This window comes from Cotesia typhae, unplaced genomic scaffold (assembly GCF_013202065.1).
Source record: "Cotesia typhae breed Kobodo isofemale line unplaced genomic scaffold, CoteBio_Ctyphae contig_413, whole genome shotgun sequence".
Lineage (NCBI taxonomy): Eukaryota > Metazoa > Arthropoda > Insecta > Hymenoptera > Braconidae > Cotesia > Cotesia typhae.
In genome coordinates, this window is record NW_027423750.1 from 691,422 (window position 1) to 712,657 (window position 21,236).

At 24.9% G+C, this 21,236-nt stretch overlaps 2 protein-coding genes across 2 annotated transcripts; one reads left to right on the forward strand and one right to left on the reverse strand.

Moving 5' to 3' along the window:
* The first annotated feature begins 422 nt into the window (after positions 1 to 422).
* On the forward strand, positions 423 to 20,037 carry Mei-w68 (meiotic W68). The gene is made up of 3 exons (XM_074243475.1): positions 423 to 465; positions 18,444 to 19,218; positions 19,725 to 20,037. Exons 1-3 carry the CDS (start codon positions 423 to 425, stop codon positions 20,035 to 20,037), a joined length of 1,131 nt encoding a protein of 376 aa, XP_074099576.1.
* On the reverse strand, positions 19,952 to 21,151 carry LOC141527914 (uncharacterized). The gene is made up of 3 exons (XM_074243664.1): positions 21,008 to 21,151; positions 20,153 to 20,417; positions 19,952 to 20,066 (listed from the first exon to the last, which is right to left on the reverse strand). Exons 1-3 carry the CDS (start codon positions 21,145 to 21,147, stop codon positions 20,043 to 20,045), a joined length of 429 nt encoding a protein of 142 aa, XP_074099765.1. The 5' UTR covers positions 21,148 to 21,151; the 3' UTR covers positions 19,952 to 20,042.
* Between the last annotated feature and the right edge of the window lie 85 nt (positions 21,152 to 21,236).

Consider the following 21,236-nt stretch of genomic DNA (forward strand, 5'->3'; position numbering starts at 1 on the left):
ATTTATTAGCATCTTTAAAAAAAATTTTAAGTCCCAGGAGGCGAAAGGATTCGAGTGAATGCGAGGCCATACATAATTTTTCGAATAAACGTATAGAGCCAAAGTCGAGTGAATCTACACTTAATATATTTTGAATAATAGTGATTGAATGAAAATTCTTGACTCGGTATTAAGTTTGTCTGTATGTGTGTGATTAAATCTGATTGAAAAGAAAAAATGAAAATATTGTTTGCGGCGGTTTTGGGTTTTGGCACGCGCCTGATGCTCCAAATTCTCTCTAAAATGAATAGCCAATTGTTGTTATCCTGTCATGGGGTGACGGATACTTATTCTCTACAAAATTATTTCAATTCGAGCTAATAATCTCGGGTATAACCTTTTATTATTGTTATTTTTGTATTGCGCCGATGCATTGAAGCATCATGCTCACTGGAGATTCTGCTTTGAATCGATTGGACCTTTCAGGTAATTTTATACTACTGACGGGAACATATGCTAACTGACATGGATAAAGTTGTGTCTTGATAAATATATAAACTAATAAAAAAATTTATTAACAATTTATAATTAATTTTTATTAATTAAATAATTATCTTCAAATAAATTAAATTATTAACAGTTCATCAATCCTTTAATTAATATTATTAATATTATATTTTTTTATATTTTCATTTTTTAACCCAAAATTTTGAATTAAAACTTAAAAATTCACAATTTCAATAAAAATAAATATTTTTCAATTTGTTATTTATAATTTTACAATTAAATAAATCTACTAAAGAGTAAATAAGTTAGAAGAAATCAAAAATATAAGAAAAAATAAAATAAAACATTATTATGTTCGGTGAATCTTTTCCCACACCAATCAAAGAGACACCCCAACTTAAACTCTCTTGTTGTATGTATATATAATAGGGACCAACCAGACTAATAGACTTTCTCTTTTTCTCCAGCTCTTGATATCATCCACTGTTCGTTTCACCCCTCACACCCCCACGCCTTTTTTGTTCTTATCTCCGTCACTTGCTCTTCTTCAAACACCGACAACACTTAATTCTATAATTTATAAGAACTCAAAACAACAATTCAAAAAAAAAAAAATTTTTTTCAGTTTACAAATTAAATTTTTCAAGTATCTAGCTTTGGAAATAAAGTGATACATATTTATATATAAACCACTCGATAAGTATTTTACATTATACTGACATATTGCCGATCTCACTGGGGGGTAACTTGTGTTTTTATGGGTACTAAAACGTGCCCCCATGTGTGTAATGGACTCTTCTCCTTTAAGTGAGGAAGAATTAACCCACATATTGAATTGATCTTACCATGGGAAAAATACCGGAAATTTATATTGTACATTGCAATTTTTAAGAGTTTTTGAAAATTTGCATACACTAGAAGGATTTATTAACTTTTAATAATTTAATTTATGTAAAGACAATTATTTAATTTATTAAATTTTAATAAATATTTTTTAACATTCAATAAAAATTTATTTGGGAGGAAAGTAAATTTTTTAATAGTTTATTAATAGTTAAAAAATATTTATTAACAGTGGTGTTCCACCTTAACAGTTAATAAAGCTTATTAAATATAAACAAATCCTTCTATCATTGTTGTATCGAAAAATTTCTGTTAAAATTCTAATTCTCAATAATCAAACTTCACCATTAATCATTTATTTATCCAATGTCAAATAGATAAGCCTTGATCAGATAACTTTTGACTATAAATATATATATGTGTGAATGGTAGATTACTCCAGGTGGAAAATCTTGACTAATCTACCACAGAGTTTTCGGAATATATATAAATAAAGTTCCGTATGTGTATGTAGGGGTTAATGTGACAATTATACACATGATGTGAGCTAAAGTGGCTTTGTATTGTGGCGATTGTGGCCTTTGTGGAGCTATACACCAAGTTAGAGACAATACGCAGCACCAGATTCACCAGATTTACCGGATTCACTACCACAAGGGGCGTGTTTATGACGTCAAACTGATAAACAGATTCACCATGTCGATTAATCTGTGTTTCAATCCTCCCAGTAGTGTATTATTGTTCAAAAACGATTTAGCTGTCAATGCTATAGACAGTTAATTTATGATAAAACTATTTTTTTCATTTGTTTGTACAGTTTACGATTAAAGGTAAAAAAAAAAAAAAAAGCTTGGAAAATAGAAAATAACACGCCTCATAACGCTCGTTTTATTTTTAGAGATAATAACTGCGACAGAGGGTCAATAAAAAATTTATGAAAATGTCCATCAGTCAAGTAATTGGTATATATATATATATATTGCTTCTGAATAAACAAGGGATGAATCAGTAAATTAGCATATGTAATTGAAGCAATTACGGACGACGAGGGGATTTTTTTTTTACTTTTTCGAGCAACTGGTGTTACTCTGCCGTTTATAGCGCGTCATCACTTTTTTGGTGGCGAACCCTCCCCCCTGGCCCTTATAATTTAAACTCGGTCCTTCTGTTTACGCCTACACATGCCTACGGACTCTTCTTTATACCAATGTCTAGACTTTGAGTTTGCGCTATGCTTTAAATTTTATTATTATCATTTATTTCTAGATTCAAAATTATGTGATTCAAATTTTAAATCTTTTAATTGCAATTAAAAATTCTGGATCAAAAATTGAAAAATTTTTATTTGACCTTTTTTATAGAAAATTTTATTTTCTAGTTTAAACTTTTGAAAACTTCATTTTTGGAGTTTAAATTCAAATTTTGGAGAAAGGAAAAAAAATAGAACAAAATTAATAAGGACATTTATTGTAAAAAAAATTTAATTATCTATAAAGAAGGTCTGACATGATTTTTTTTTTTTTTTTATATATTTTCAATATTTAACTCAGAATTTTAAATTAAAACCTGAAAAATTGAAATTTGAAGTTTCAAAAATTTTTTTTAATTTTAAAATAAAAAATAATAATACCACACACATCGTAATAAATTCGAGTACATATTGTAAAATTGCATGTAATATAAAACTTGTAAGGAATGAACATACTATAGCATTTAAAGTGGTAGACCTCGAAAAATACTTAACTAAATAAAAGAATAAGAGGATGAATCCTCGCGACAGGACACAGACGTGCATACCACACGCCATACGACAACAAAAGGTTATTCTTTTATGTTATACAACCTTCCTTTTTTCGCCCTTTCATACCTAAAACTCCTGTGTATACACATACACAGTGTAAGATCGTCTTTCTATTGATGCATTATTGCCGGAGACAAAATTCCCTATTTTTAAGTTTCTGAAATTTTTTTAACAAAAATTTACCCCATTTTTTTTTAATTAATTATCATTTAAAATACTTGCGATATTTTATATATAATTGACAACCATATTGTCCATTTAATACCCATATGCTGCCAAATGTAGATTTTTGCGTAATTTATTCCGTATTTAAAATTATCAACAAGTAAATTCATCAATTTAAATAAATATTTATTTAAAATTAATATAATAATTAAATAATAAATTAGAAATTTTTTTTTTATTTTTAAAATTATTTCTCAGGAGTTCAAAAATTAATTAAAATTTTTTTTATCTTTAATTCTTGAGCAAAAAATTAAAAAAATAAATAAAATAACTAAATAAATAAATTCCAAATTTTACCGCGTAATTCATCAATTAAAAAACTTAATTTATTATTTTAAATTAATAAATAGAGTGAGTAATACGTTTGGAATTTAATGTAAAGAAGATGAATGAGTCTAAAAAAGGAGTAAAAATAAAAAGTGTCAGCGTGATGAGCGTTAAACGGTTTATATTTTATAAGATGATAATAATAAACAAATAAAATAATGAATGGAAAATAAATACGATGAGACATTGTCTTCCCTGCATTTAAGGGGTGGCGTATAAAATATATATAGACGCAACACAACACAACCCACCAGTTTTTTGCGGTTTTTTTCATTTTTGGCACGCGTACGCCCGCTACCCATCTATACATCCTTATATCTATATATATTGTTCATCGGTAAACGGATACCACACAATATCCTTTTATTGTGGGTAATTCAATACATGTTAAATGCCGATGTCCATTTTACAGGGATGGTTTTTTAAAATTTATTTTATACCTCTAAAAAATTATTTTTTTTAGTAAATTTTATTTAAATTGCAATTTAATTTTTTTTTTTTTTTTTTAATTAAAAAAAAAAATTAAATTTTTAAAATTTGTAAATTTAATTTACAAAGCTTAATAATTAATAAAAAAATTAAAAAACAATTTCAGGAATATTTAATTAAATAATTAGATTTGAAAATTGTAAAAATTGTAATTTAAATATTCGGAAATATAATTACAATGCCTGAAAAATTTTTGGCTGAAAAAAAAATAATTGACAGTATTGTTTTGATTTTTTCAGAAAAATTAGTAATAAAAAATTTTTTTTTTTTTTTTATTTATTAAAGACAATTTTATAAAAATAAAAATAGTGATAATTTTAATTGATAACTTTTAAATAAATGATTAAATATAAATAGAGATTTTTCTACAATAAGTGGAACGAATTATTTTGATGTCAGAAGGTGAATTCCGTCACATATGGATTTAATTTTTATTATATTTCCCCCCTAAATATATATTTTAATGACAACGGAGTTTATAATCTTAAAAAGCTCGATTGGCACCTGCTATAATTTATAACATTTAAAGTAAATTGGCACGTGGCTGATTGATAACTGGAGTCATTAGCTTTTACATTTTACGATAAAATGAAAATTGAAACAATCGTATATTGATATACACTGAGTATATAATATGGAAAGTCCAATGTGTCACAAAGATAATCAACCCGTATGTTATAATCGTAATGTGTGTTTGTTTCAGACATTATCATCGTTTATTATAGTTTTTTTGTATATCTATATATGAATTTATGAAGAGTTTGCGCTCACCTGCCGTATAAAATCTAACATTGATAATAATAAATTCAAAACGGTGAAATTTCAAATTTTGTTTCAAAAATTCTTGCTTAAGGATTAAAATTATAATAAAATTAATTAGGATTTTTTTTTGTAGGAAATTAAATTTTCTAAAAAAAAAATCTCATTATTTTTTTGTATTTTTGATATTTTGACCCAAAAATGGCACTTTAAACTTTTAAAAATTATGGATAAGTTCAAAAATTTTATTTTTGAATTTTAAATTAAAATTTTTACCAAAAAATAAGGTATGATTTTTTTTATCTTCAATATTAAACTCAGAATATTTCATTAAAGCGTAAAAATTCAAAACTTTAATAAATAAATTATTTTTTTAATTTTTAAATTAAATAAAAAAAATTCTAGGCTTATTCTCTTAAAAATAATAAATGTTAATGTATATATTCTAGTACAGCTGTACACCAGTAGTAAAAATAAAAAGATAGAACCTTGTCACCTCCTGCCTTGCTTCTTGTGCCTTGTGCCATACAAGACTGATTATTGTGTATTTAAAACACGTTCATTACATACCTATGTCTATATATCTGTATATGTAGTAATCGTTTTTGATTCTAGCGTACAGAATATATACGGTACCAATGTTCAGCATATGCGGGTTCATTAACGGCACGAGCCAAAGCGCGCGCCTTTTATTTCTATTTTTATTTTACTTTTTCTTTTCTTTTTTTTTTTTCTTTTTTTTTTTTTTACAATATTCAATTCTCAATGCTGTTTCAATTGATAAATTTTAAATTTACTATTTTTTATTAAATTTTTCTTTTCTACTTTTTAAATATTTTAAATTAATCGGTCACGACCCTGCAGTTTGCGAGTACTTTCCTTGCTATTTAAACTTTTATTAAAACATTTTTTTAAATGATTCAAATAATACTTGAAGTTGTTGATAATATCACAAAAAATTAGATGATGTCCTCAGATATGACAGAAACTCGATTATAACTCGAGGTGGTCGCGTGCCGAGCAATGTTCCAGACCTCCCTCTGTGATGATGAGTAGGAAATTTCGAATTCTCGAATCGACTTTAGGATACTTTCTTTTTTTTATTTACTCAATTATCAATTTATTTTTTTCTTTTAATATCCTGTCGATTATTATTATTATTATTATTATTATTATTATTATTATTATTATTATTATTATTATTATTATTATTTGGGTTTAAAAAAATCCAACGTTTTGAAAATAATAATAAATTTTTTGGCCAAAATTTGAATTTTAACTTAAAAAATTAAGTTTTCAAATTTATCCATAGTTTTCAAAAGTTTAAAATGCTTTTTTTGGCTAAAATATTGAAAATAAAAAAAAATGATAAGAAACCTTATTTATAGAAAATTTAATTTCCTAAAAAAAAAGAGCTAAATTCAATTTAGCTCTATCTTTCATTTTTCGGCCAAAATTTAAATTTAAACTCCAAAAATAAAGTATTGAAATTTATCCATTGTTTCCAAAAATTTTAATTGTTAATTTTGGTTGAAATTTTGAAGATACGAAAAAATGATAAGAAACCTTTTTTATAGAAAATTTAATTTCCTATTAAAAAGGTCCTTATCAATTTTGCCCTATCTCTGATATTTTCTTCAAAATTTAAATTTAAACTCGAAAAATTAAGTATTGAAATTAAGTATTAAATTTTGGCTAAAATATTAAAAATAAACGAAAAAATTGTAATTTAAAGTTCAAAACTGAAATTTTTGAACTTATTAGTAATTTTAAAAAATTAAAAGTGCCTTTTTTTTTGGTAAAATGTCAAAAATACTAAGAAACTTTTCTTACAGAGTATAAAATTCACTCCAAAAAAATTTTTTATCAATTTCTTTCTCTAAATTTTAAATTCAAATTTAAAAAAAAATTAATAAAATTCTCTAACCTATTTAACAGATCTTTGAATATAAAATTTTTTTCTAAAATTCAATTTATCCACCAAAAAATATTTATCAATTTAACAAAATAAAAAAAGGACGATAAATCAAAAAGTATCAGGTGCTAAAAATCCATAAGATTCTATCGTGTGAATATTTTTTTTTTCTTTATTTTTGAATGAAAAGTTGATCGACTATTTTCTTTCTATTCATATCAAATCCTACTTATAAATACATACATATATATATACATCTAAGATGGTCCTGAGCTTCTTTATTCACCTAAAACCTGTCTCGCTTGTCGCCTGTCGCGTCAATACAAAGTATAAACGTCTTTCTTTCTTGTAACTTCCAATTTATAACTTTGATTTTGTACAAAAGTCACCAGAGGTCAAGACTCTCGAGTTTTAACTTGGCAATAAAAAAAAAAAAAAAAAAAAAAAAAAAAATATCTTTTTATATTTTTATTCATTTGAGATTTTTTAAAAAAATTAATATAAAATTTATGAAAGTGCATGTGTACATTATATATTTTGTCGTAATTATGAGGCCAGGTGATGTGCGTTTAAAAGTTAAAAAATCATTGCAGACATCAGGCACACGCTCAAAGAACATTGATCGGAGTTAACTCTTGTGTCCTTAGAGGTACTATCTTTTTATTTTTCTTTTGATTTTATTTTATTTTATTTCAACCTTTAGTATGCATTTGCGGTCTCTAGGAAAAATGTCCCAGCTGCAGATAGGAATCGTTAACTACAAGCTACTCACAGCTTTTATTAATACATATATATCAACGGTTTATAAAACCGTTAAACATAGTTCAATAATTTTTTTTTTTTGTTTAATGTTTATAATAAAAAAAAATTAAGAAACTTATAAAATAAAAATTATTTCAAAAAGCTCCAATTATTGACAGGGGTCTAAATATTGACACCCGAAATTATTTTTAAATATATTTAATCATCTGTAATAAGAAAAACTATCATATAAATTTTTATTAAATTCTAATTAATTAAAAAATTGAAAAAAATTACTGTCAGTTGAAAATATTAAATATTAATTATTAAAAAAAAATAAAGTTAGCACCAGTTCATCAAACCAGCTTACGAGCGTCTATTTTCTTAACAACTTTGGTTAGAAAAGGATTTTTTTTAAATGCCGAGTTTAAATTAATTTCTTCATCTAATTATATGATCTTTTTTTTTTTTTTTTTTTTTAATTAACAATATATGAAAAATTTATAAAATTGAATAATCGAAATTAATTGTATGCCTTATAATATTTAAATAATGGGTGTCAATAACTAGTTGATAATTTTTAAGTTGAATCTCATATTGACAGCCAGCCGACAGCGCTATCACGCCTTTTTTTTTTACTTTAATCTAAAAAAATGAACTGTAAGAGTTTGAAATCTTCTGATTAAATAAATTAATTTTTATATTTTTAAAAGTAATTAATCATTTATGGAAATTATTATTAATAAACTTTAATAATAACTTTCGATAAATAAGAATAAGCAGATGATTCGACGCATGCGCAGTATAGGTGTCAATAATTGAGGCTAAGGCATGTCAATAATTAGGATCAATCAGTTTTTTAACCTGTCAATAATTGGTGTATCCGGATACTCTATTTAATTATTTAAAATTAATTAGTAAATATCAGTGATTATCATTTTAAAAAAAGAAATTGATTAGTAAAAACATTACTTGAGACATTACCGCAAACAAAATTCAACGATATTGATATTTGATTGCTTAAAAAAAATTAAATAATAATTTTGCTTTTTATAGTTTCAATAATTGGGGCGTTAACCTTATTTTTTATTGATTTTTTATTATTATTATTTTTATTTGAAAGAAATAAAAAAGAGTATAAATGTATGATCAGATATAAAACAATTAAAATCATAAACTGGTACCTTCATGCCACCAAATGTTGTACATATAATTTGATACACTATTTATCACGTGTATCATCAACACTTACTTAAACGCCCCCTCAGAAAAAAGCCCTAAAAATTCTTCCCCTATGCAAAAAAGACCCACTAAATTTTAAAACCGTGACCATCATCTACAGTAATTTTGTTTGGTACATACCTATACATACATTTACGTATTATATATATATATATATATATAAATTTCTCCTAATGTCTATTGTCACGACATGTAATTATTACAACTGACGTTTAATTTATCATTTCATCAATTAAATGATTCATCTTCAATAAAATACCCTATCTCACTATCTTTTACACATTTATTTATTTATCAGAAACGAGCACGTGCCAGTGAGGACTAAAGTGTCCGAAAATATTTATGGAAAAGAAAGGACTTTTTTTTTTTTTTTTTTCTTTATAAAAATGGTGAGATTAAAATCTCAATTTATTTTCTGGCAAGTGGGAGGTCTCGGTTAAATTTTCAAAGAAAGAAGAAAGTTTTTGGGCATGTTTTGGGCTCGGGATTTTTTTATTGTTTGTAGAATTCGACTGGTGTGTTAAAATACATTAATAACGCAATATCACGGGTGTCATCTCTAATTCAGGATAACTAGGACAATATTCATCAACATCTGTCAGAATCTCAATTTTAATTTATTAACAATCGATTATTCTAAGAATAAAAAAATTATTTTTGGAAAAAAAAATTTTTAAAATTTAAATAATCTATTAAATATTTCCATTAATCATTAAATTTTTTTTTATTTCAAATTTTTTAGCCAAAAACAGCACTTTAAACTTTTCAAAACTATGGATAAATTTCAATACTTAATTTTTGGAGTTTAAATTTAAATTTTGGAGAAAATTTTGGAGAGATAGAGTAAAATTTATAAGGACCTTAATATAAGCTTTGTTTTCTTTTTTTGGCAACAAGTTATTTCTGATGAAAATGACTTGTTAAAAAAAACTTAAATTAAAGGGAAAGTTTTTATCTTTAGTTTCCTTGAGCAAAAAATAATAACAGTGTGTTTATTATTTATTGATTTTAATTTACTTATAAAATAATTATAAAAAAAAAGATTCTATATTTATATTTAATAAATTTTTTATTGATTATTGCCTTTTATTGATCAAGACGTATTTTTTTTTTTTTTTTTTTTTTTTTTTTACTAATATAAGTAATGTCCGTGTAGGGTAGACTGTGAAATGGCTCTTTTTATTCTTTGGCTTCTGATTCTTTTTCTTTACACTTTTTTTTTGATCAATGTTAAAATTTTGTGGGGATAAAAAATTAGTGATCGATCACTGGGTGTAAGAAAGCTTCACTTGTTCGAGGATTTTTTTTTTAGAAAGATATAAAAAATGTGAGGATGTTCAAGAAGACTTTATAGTCGTGGGAGTTATAAATTTCGTGGATATTAGTTTTTATTTCATATAATAAAATTAAATAGTATCATTTAATGCAGAGTGTTAAATGTTCTGAAAGATTAGTTTTTTACAATAAAATTTATATATATATATATATAAAGTATCGTATGAAGATAAACATTTTTCTATGGAAATTTTTGAAAGATATTTAAATATTGAATTTTAGCTTTTAAATTATTTTATTTTATGTAACTCAATCTATCAAAATCAAAATTTGTGACAATATAAAAATCGTCAGTTTTTTTTTTTTTTTTTTTTTTTTATTATTTTTGATGTATCAAGTGAATTTTTTTTCATTCTTTTATTTGAAAAAATATTTATTTATAAAAAATAAAATTTTAGTTATTTAAATTTTGAATATTTAAGTTTAAATTCAAAATTTTGGGTAAAATATCAAAAATAAAAAAAAAATTATAAGAAACCTTTTTTATAGAAAATTTAATTTTGAAAAAATTTTTATATGACCAATATATTCGCCGTAATATAAAAAATTTCCCATTAATTATTAACCATAAAATTATAATTGTTAAAACCTGTTACTTTTTTGACGGCTTGAAAGTTGCTTTTAAAAATAATAATTAAAAATAACCAGCTCACAAATGTGAGTGATTTTTTCCGCGGGAGTTTTTCTACTCAAACTTAAATATTATTATCATTATTATGATTATATAAATGTAGATGGAGATATTTATTCGTTAATCGTAAATCGTTAATATAAAACAAGATTTTAACAAGTATTGAATGATAATTATTTGAGGAATTTATAAACTGTAAACATTATTACAGTCGCGTGGGCTCTTATTCGAGGACATCGATAAAACGAGATCACTGATTATTGATCAGACTTGTTTTACTTCAGAATCAGTGAAAATAATTAAATCGAGTATAAAAAAGTATTTTTTTTTTTTTTAAATGCTTTTTTAGCATTAAAGTATCTCTTAACATCTCAACTTAATAATTTATTATTATTATAAATATTATTAATTTTATAAATGATGCATTTTTTATTTTTTGGAGAAAAGCTAGATTTATAATAATGGACTTATGGTCAATAAAGAACCAATAGTCTGGATATTTAGTTATAATATCAAAGGTTTCATTGATTTGATAACCTTTGACAAAAAAATATTTTTTTTTTTTTTTGGAGAATTTTTAACTTTGCCTCTTTTATTGAAAGGGATTTCATCAATTCTATGTCCGAGGGACCGAATGTTTGACAGCTTACATCAATCTTTATTCTTTTTTTCTATGATTTATAAATGTTATTGTATTGCCTTTAAATTTAGATTTATATTATGCAACATATAAATTTTGAATTAAAATTTTTAGTAAAAGCAAAATTATTTTTTTTTGAGTTTCAATTCAAAATTTCGGGCCAAATATTGAAAATAAAAAAAAAATCATAAGAAACCTTTTTCATGCAAAATTTAATTTCCTACCAAAAAGGTCCTTATCAATTTTGCCCTATCTCTGATATTTTCTCCAAAATTTAAATTTAAACTCTAAAAATAAAGCATTGAAACTTATCCGAAGTTTCCAAAAGTTTAAAATGCTAATTTTGGCTAAAATATTGGAAATAAAAAAAAATCAATAAGATACCTTTTTTATAGAGGATTAAATTATCTACAAAAAAGGTTCCTTTCAATTTTGCTTTATTTTTGATTTTCTGGCCAAAATTTAAATTTAAACTTTAAAAATGAAATTTTTGAACTTAATAGTAGTTTTTAAAAGTTAAAAAAAATTATTATAATTTAAATTACGCAATATAGTGTCAAGATTCCAAAAAAAAAAACCAATTAAAAATAACAATCCCATTGAATAAAAAAAAATATCGTATTTACTCACAAATATATCGTTCCATTAAAAAATATTGGCGGAAGTTATGAAGGTCATTTGAATCAAAGTGTTATCGGGATAAAATCGTAAAAGACACTCTGTGTGAAAGATGTATCCGGTAAAATATAAAATATTTAATCGAAAAATCTCGTAAGAATAATTTTATAATATTTGCTGAAACGTTTAAAGCGTGTAATTTATTATCAGCAAAAGTAATTTATATTTTTCTCTCAATAATCGTTATCACGAAATTAGTTACTGGGCACTTGAATCGATGATACCGATATACGGAATAAAGCTGAGCTTAACGTGGATTAACACTGTGCGGGATGAAGAACAATCGGTCTATCTCCCGTGTGCTCTTCTTATGTGCTCTTTAGGTCGAGGGATCATCGTTAAGTCCTCGATAACAGTCACTGCCGAGACTTAATCTTGTCTTGATAAAATTTTCAGATTTTAGGATAAAAAAAAATTCGAAAAATACAACAAAATTATAAATAAATTTTCGGGGATTAATTTTCACGCAAATCATCGCTTGGGGACCGTTGAAGGAGCTATATACGTCAGTATTACATTGAAATAAAATCAAATACTCGTGATCTGAATAATCTTAAATAACCCTTTGACATTTGTCTGCTTTTATTATATAACAATAATATAATCCTTTGAGTGATCGCACCCACCACTCTGTAGTATGAAGTACAATGTATATAATAGACAACAATGGACGATGTAACGTTCGTTTATGTCATAAGCCCTTGAAATTTCATATTGCGGTTATATGTCTATTTTTTTTTTTAGTTCTATGAAAATTTATTATTTTTTTTCAAAATTTAACACTAAAAAAAATTATTTTATATAATTGCATTTTCTAAAGAAATTTCTTTAATAAAAACACTCGAAAAGCTGTAAAATATTAGCAATGAGTATTTTGAAAAATAGATATAATTTTTTAATTTAAAATACATTAAAAAAATATTTGTATTGAAAAATTGCATTAGAAAAATTTTTTAAGCCACCTGTCGATGATATTTTTAACTATTCATTGAGTGGGAAGGTTGGCGCAATGAGCAGAGAGTGTGTGCTGACGCACGAGGGCAGCAAGGAGTTATTTATTGTTTAGAAATAAATAAATTTAAATTGCAAAATGTTGAGAAGAATTTCTTTAAATTGGTTAAAATTTCAAGAAAATCTTTCGATGGATTTTTTAGGAAAAAATTATAAATTTATATAAAAAAAAAAAGAATTGAGAAATTTTTAAATGGCTGTAACTTTTTTGCGCTCGATTTTGATTTGCTTGCCGGCATTCGAGGCTATTTTTTTAATTAAAAAAATAGTTTATTAGCTGTTGAGTCGATGGATCGAAGAATTTAAAAGTTATCTCAAAAAAAGGAGTATAAATTAAAAATTGGCTAGAATTTTTGTACTTGTCGTTCGATTTAGACTTGCTTGGCGGCATTCGACTTAGTTTTTTAAGTCCAAAAAAGTGTCTCTGTCTGGAGTTGATTAGTCAAATATTTATAAAGTTAAAAAACAATTGTATTTTGTTGGTGTTTTATTTGTTTTTGATATTTTTTTCTCGGGCAAAGTACGATTGACTTTAAAATTATTAAATAAAATTTATTTTAATTACAATTTCTTAAATCAAGAATTTTTCTCTTAAATTATAATTTGAGTTATTTAACACTTGACACAATTTATTTTTAATATTAATAAATTTAATTCTTATTTTCACATTAAAAAATATATTTGATCATGAAAAATTCGCCCGTGTCAAGTTATAAAAAGATAGATAAAAATTTAATAAGTACTCAAAGTCAAACTGTACATAAATAAAATCTGCAAACAGATAATTATTTAAGGGATATATTTTTATAAATTTAACAAGCTTTTATATGCCCGCAAAACCGGCTTTAAATACTAATTACATATTTAACATTTACGTTCATCGACATACCGGAAATTTTGATACATTTATAATGCATACTTGTCAATTTACAACGCATACTCCAAGTCCAAATACGAGAGAGACATTAAAAAAATAAACAATCAAATTATTATTTAAAAAAATTTTTTTATGCATCTGCTCTTGTCTCGTTAAATTACTGTTTGATACAAAATTGCTCAAGAATTATCACGTGTGTAATGTCAATATAAATATATTACAACTCTTTTATATTGTTGCCTTGAGGTGAGACTTGATTTTAAACCAATTATTTATTTATTTCGCCCTTTTAAATCTTAATGTCTGTATTATTTCAGTTGAAGCAAAAAAATTTTTACAAGATATTTTAATTGCAATAATTGCCGTTATAATTTAATTAAAAGGATCGTTTTTGTTACTGGAAATAATAAAATAGTTTGATAATTATTATTTAAAATTTATTTATAGGGACTCATGATGTCTGCTTGATATGCAGCTGCAGGAAAATTTTTCTATTTTATAAACTATAAAACAATCGGTTTTAAACCACGCACGGTTGCAACTGCCGCAGATGGGCAAGCAAATATACGCTCTTACAACTGTATATTAACCACAACACTCTTTTTCTTATTGTAAACTTATTTTTTTGCCTTATTAAAATTATCTACAGGGTTGAAAATTTTGAATTCATTTTTTTTGGAATTAAAAATTTTTCAGTTTTCAAAGTTTTTTTTAAATAACTCAAAATTTATAAGATTTACAAAAAACTTTTCGGAATAAAAATTGTAGAGTATGGTGTTCTGTACAAGTTTTGTAGGGAGTATTTTTTTATCCGTCAATTTGTTTGAATGATAGAGCAAGCTGTTGTATCAAAAATAGCTGAATTTTTTAGTTTTTTCAGTTTTTTCAAAATTACTCAAAATTTTTGAGATTTAAAAAAAATTTTTTTGAATAGAAATTGTAGAGTATGGTGTTTTGTACAAGTTTTGTAGGGAACATTTTTTCATCCGTTAATTTGTTTGAATGATAGAGCCAAAATTGTATCAAAAAGCGATATGTTAACGCTCAAAATTTTAGATTCGTTTATTATTTTAATTTAAAATAAATTGTGAAGAATAAATTAAACTTCACTAGTTTAGATAAATAAGGATTTTAACTATTAGACAAAAATGAACTCCTGTCAATTAAAAAAATAATTAACAAATTTATTTTTAGTAACTTTTATATATTTTAGCATTGAAAGTAATCAAAGTATAGTTTGAAGGTACAGCGATGATAAGTATCGACAGCAAGGACACGGAATGTACCGATACTTTGTTATATTTATTGGTATTCTCGTAATTCATCGCCTCTGGGTGGAGTAATGTATTAAAACAAAGTCTTATCCAGCTAGTAATTTAACAGCGAAAGATCTTAAAGCTCAACGGGAGCTAAAATCACTCTGAGATATATTATAAAGAGGAAGCTAGTTAACTTGTTTAATAAATTATCCTCAGCTTCTGGTTAATAACTATTTTTTTTTTTTTTTTTTTATTTTTCAAACAATTTGAGAATTTATTTATTGGTTAAATAACATGTCTAAATAATTTATAGTTTTAATTTCACTGTCAAGTATATATTACGACACATCCAAGCTCGTTTTTTCCTTTTTAATTATTTCGATTGATTACGCTCGAGAATTTAAGATTTTAAAAAGTAGTCTCCATCAAAAGATAATGTGAAAATAATCGTAAATCACGCGGTAGTCCCGATTTACGAGGAGCGAGGCCGGACTACTAAAAGTAAGACTTTAAAGCGAATTGTAAGTGTGTTAAAAATAAAAACAAAAAAGTTGTTCATTCAAGAGCTGAGTATACGTTTCATGATCAGGCCGCGGCTTTTACTTGACGGACCACGAGGCCCTTGGGGATAACCGGTGCCGGGATAATCGGTTTCAGGAGTCTTGTATCGACATATCGTTAACAAGATTTTTTTTACGCTTTAAAAAAATTATTTGCAGTTTTTAATGTTTTTTTTTTTTAAATAATTCGAAATTTATCAGACTTAGAAAAATTTTTTTGGATAAAAATTATAGAGGATGATGCCTTCGACCTTTGTGTTAATTAAAAAATTCAAGAGAAAAATTATTGATCGAAAAAATAAATTTTATTTAATAATTTTAAATAAAGGTTAGATAAAAGTTAAAAAACTTTTCCCAAGTCACTTATATGCCGTCAAGTACGGCAATTTAAAAACTAAAAAATCCATCATTTGACTTATGTCACCAATTTTTTTTTTTTTTTATCATTATTATACAAGTAACGTATTCTCATCGTTTAATATTTTTTACGAGTGTGTGAACACAGCGGTCGATACAATAACTTGTTCCTGCTTCCCAAATAAAACCCCATACAAAAATTGCGGTACTCTATAAGTGCACTCGATAAATGCTCCATTACTATTATTATTATTTTCTTCTATTGTTTTTCACTGATATTTATTTTCAAAATTTTATTTATAAAATTCACAATGACTAAAACGTATTTTACCTCCTAGTGTTTGAGCAAATTTGATTTTATCTACTTTTTACCCAACCTCAGATTTCATCAAATTTGTTCACTTTTTTGTACACGGAAAAACCCCGCTGCGAATTTTTAAATTCACTTCGAACTGCAAAGAGTTTAAATATAAATTTTATATCAGAAATTCGATATCAAGAAAATAAATATTCAAATTTCACTTTAAATCCGATCAAATAAATTTTTTTCTCTAGAATAAAATCCTTGGAATTTATAAAAAGTGAGAATGTCAATCTCCGTCGATGAATAATAAATAAAAATAAATTTTATTATTGTTATTATTATTTGTAAGGACGATTACAGAAGAATATAAATCATCAATTGGATTCGGAATAATATTAATAGAGTGTAAAATTTATATACGGGCTATTTGAAGGTTTAAGATTTGAAGTACCTTCTTAGAGCTGTTTTCAAAATGTATACTTGTTGCACAATGTAATACTATCCCCATTATTACCATTTTATCCTTTTATGTTTTTAAATCCTTAGGGTGTCTTAATAGATGCAAACGAAATATTTGAGGACGTGTTCATGCGTGAGACTTAATAGTAGTAGATAAAAATTGATATTTTTTAAATTTAATAAGTAATTTTTTTAAAAATTAAAAACCCTTTAGCGATTTTTTAAAAAAATTATTAACGATATAAAATATTATTTCTAAGTACAAGACCTTTCTATTTTAAATAATTTTTATATTATTACAGTAGATACTGTAATAAATAATCTTTTAAAATATTTATTATTTTATTTAATATAATAAAAACTATTTTGGTTGATTTGTTGACCGAAGTAGAAGACAGCCGATGAAGCTTGCTACATAAATATACACAAACACATTAACCGTCAACACACATAATATTATTTAACTGTTTAATCTGTCAAAAAGTTTACATTTACATCCACCTAATTACATCCTTTTAATTAACAATTAAAATACAGTGTAGACCTCTAATTAACGACTCGTATATATTAACTGATATTCTACAATAAATCCCTAAAAAATATTTCGGATAAATAAAACAAATTATAAATCATTAGATTTTAGCCTTATCGAAATTAATGATTTTAATTTTGATATTACGAAGAAAATATTGGTCTTGGAAAAAAATTTTTAAACTAAAGTAGGAAATTTAATTTTGTACAAAAAATGTCTCATGATTTTATACAGCCAATATTTTTGCTGTAATATCAAAAATTTATTATTAATTGTTATTATATTGATAAATAAAATAAGTTTGTCAATTTTATCTCCTCAAAGAAGAATATTAAGACAATCCCGAGCGAAATGTATATTATTATGTGAAAAGTGTAACAATAGTCTGTATAGTGTGCAAACATAAGTGGTGTGTTGAATAAAGAGAGTAAAGTTTCATACTCACAAATGCACAGCGGGACGTACAGACTCTTGTACCTTCAAGATTTAGCTACTTGATACGAGTGTCTATGTATTTTATTTTATTTTTTTTTTTTTTTTTATTATTTTACTACGGAATACTTGTGGAGTCTACTATATATACTAAGGGAACGTTCTTTAGCCTAAATTATTTTTTTATGGGTCAATTTATCATTTTTTTAAATTTATTATTGCAGATTTTTGGTGCTAAAATGTTGAAGAAACGCGTAGAGATCTCTATAATTGATCCTACTCCAAAAAAGTAAGTTATTATAAATTAATTAAACTTATAATTTTATTATTAAAATGATAGAAGGATTTTTTTATAATTAATAAGCTTCATCAACTTTTATAAATAAATATTTATTAAAATTTAATAAATTAAATTATTAATAATTAATAAATCCTTCTAAATTTTTTTTTCTAATAAAATTTAATTATTTTTCAGAGAACAATTAATAAAAAAAATAGAAGAATTAATTCTAGTAATAATAAATCAAATCTGCAATTCAGAACTTCCAAAAATATCTTACCAGCGATGTAACCCAGAAGCAAACACTCCAGAATCTTTCCCTCCAGCAAATGAAGACACTGAAGACAAGGATGATCTTGAAGATGAAGAAGAAGAATTGTTAAAAAATAATATCAATGAAAACGAAGATCAAATTGGTCCCAGTGGATCGCAAACAGAATCAATCCTAGATTTTTCCAAAGAACGAAGCCGCATTCAGTTGGTTCGGATGACAATAATATTATCAAAAGTCTACAAGCTTTTGATGAACAAAAAAATTCAAACAAGTCGTTCTTTGTACTACGAACTTAAGTCCGAGCAATCGACGTTGTTTGAAAATGAAAAACTTGTAAATTATCAAATCAGAAGCGTCGCTAAGTTGTTGTCTTCTCCGACCTGGGAAATGGGATTAGTTGCTGCGGTAAAAGGATTAGTAGCTGGAAACTTGAAGCTGATGTTTGAAAACGACGAGAAAATTGACTGCGATGCAGTCGGAGGCTGTTTGGTGCCGCAAATAATGGCCAATCATATGGGACAGTTGGTGGCCATTGAAACGGAAGCTAAAGTTATTATTGTTGTGGAAAAAGAAGCTGTTTTTAATAAATTGCTGGGTGAAGGGTGTCCGAAAAAATTGGACGCTATTTTGATCACTGGAAAAGGGTATCCTGATACTGCGACTAGGATTTTTGTCAAGATGCTCGTTGATAAATTGGAGTTGCCTGTGTTTGTCCTGGTTGATTGCAATCCTCATGGATTTGAAATTATGTCGACATACAAGTAAGTTTTTATTATTATTTATAATTTAAAGAATGATATTTTATTGAAATTTTGAATTTTTAAGTTACAATTCAAAATTATCGGTCAAATATTGAAGATATGAAAAAATGATAAGAAACCTTTTTTATAGGAAATTTAATTTCCTATTAAAAAGGTCCTTATCAATTTTGCCCTATCTCTGATATTTTCTTCCAAATTTAAATTTAAACTCCAAAAATTAAGTATTGAAACTTATCCGAAGTTTCCAAAAGTTTAAAATGCTAATTTTGGCTAAAATATTGAAAATAAAAAAAAAATCATAAGAGATCTTTTTTATAGAAAATTAAATTATCCACAAAAAAGGTCCTTGTCAATTTTGCCCTATCTCCCATTTTTTAGCCAAAATTTAAATTTAAACTCCAAAAAAAAAGTTTTCAAATTTATTTGTAGTTTTTAAAAGTTTAAAGTGCTAATTTTGGCTAAATTTTCAATTTTTCTCAACTATTATCTATTTTTTTTTTCAATAGATACGGATCATTGAATTTATGGTGGGAACGAATGGAACTGCAGTGTTCCAAAGTCAAATGGATCGGAGTTTATCCCTCAGAAATGTCAATTTACTTTGTAGAAAAATTGCCACTGACTCCCAACGACTCTAAAAAATTAGACGCACTGGAGAAACGCTCGTACTACGACGAGGATGAAAAACGGGAGCTAAAATTAATGCGGCAAGGTAAAATAGAAATAGAAGCCATTGCAGGTAATGATTTTATTTCCATTAATTATCTTACTTCTGTTTACATACCAATTAAAATTCAGCGCTTCACCCAGAATAATTAATTTTATTAATTTCTGTTTAAAAACACTATCTGTAATAATTAAAAAAAATTTTATTTTCTTCTTAACAAATTAAAAATAATTATTAATTAATTAAAAATAATTATTAATAAATTACCGGCTCCAATTTGAATAATTTTTCTTCATTAATGTGCTTATTATTATTATTATTATTATTATTATTATTATTATTATTATTATTATTATTATTATTATCACACTCCATGCTCGTTTCAAGATCAATTAATCTAGGAACTTTTCGGTAAGCGCCTAAATAAATAATAGTTCCATCTGATTTTTTTTTTTTATTATTATTTTGGTTAATATTTTGTTGCAAATCTGTGCTTGATGTTTTAGATCGCGTTGCGTATGGATGATTATGTCTAAAACAATTATAAAAAGTCAGTAAATAATTTTTTAGATTTTTTAAAATAATTCTAAATTTATAATTGAAAAAAAAAAAAATTTTTTTTAATAAAAATAAAATAAAATAAAAGAAGGAAATTATAGGAAAAAAAATTGACACTGAAATTATTGTTACACACTTGAGTATTTTTTTAATTTTTCTTATAAAATAAATTAAATATAAAAAAATTATTTTCAGAAATTGCTTTTTTTATTTTTTTAAATTTCTACATGTCAATTTTTTTATCTAATTTTTTTTGCATTAATTTATTTCTTAAAAAAATTCTATAAATTATTAAATATTTGGTAATTTTTATGAAAATTAATTTAACAAACATTTAATAATTTTTTAACAAATATATTATTACAAAAAATAAATTGCCATGTAGAAATTTTAAAAAATTGAAATCGCAATTTTTTTAAAAGTAATTTGTTAAAAAAAATTAACAAATTTTTTTTTAAAGAAAATTAAAAAATTGTCAAGTGACAGCTAAATTAAATATTATAAAAAAAAAATCTAAAAATAATCAGCTGTTTTTAAATTTCAGTAAAATAAAATAAAACTTACTGTGATTCTGAATTTTTACAATAATTTTTTTTATTTTTGTTAAAACGTGAATAATAATTATTCAATTTTCTATTATTATTATTTTTCAAAGCCGAAGATGTAAAACTAGAATTTTTTTTTCTTTTATAATGCCTGGCCATTATTTTTCATAACATTAACACAGCTGTCAAAAAGTAACTGCCAAAAATTTTAAGGTTGTCTTTTGTTATTTTGCACACTAGCGCCAGTC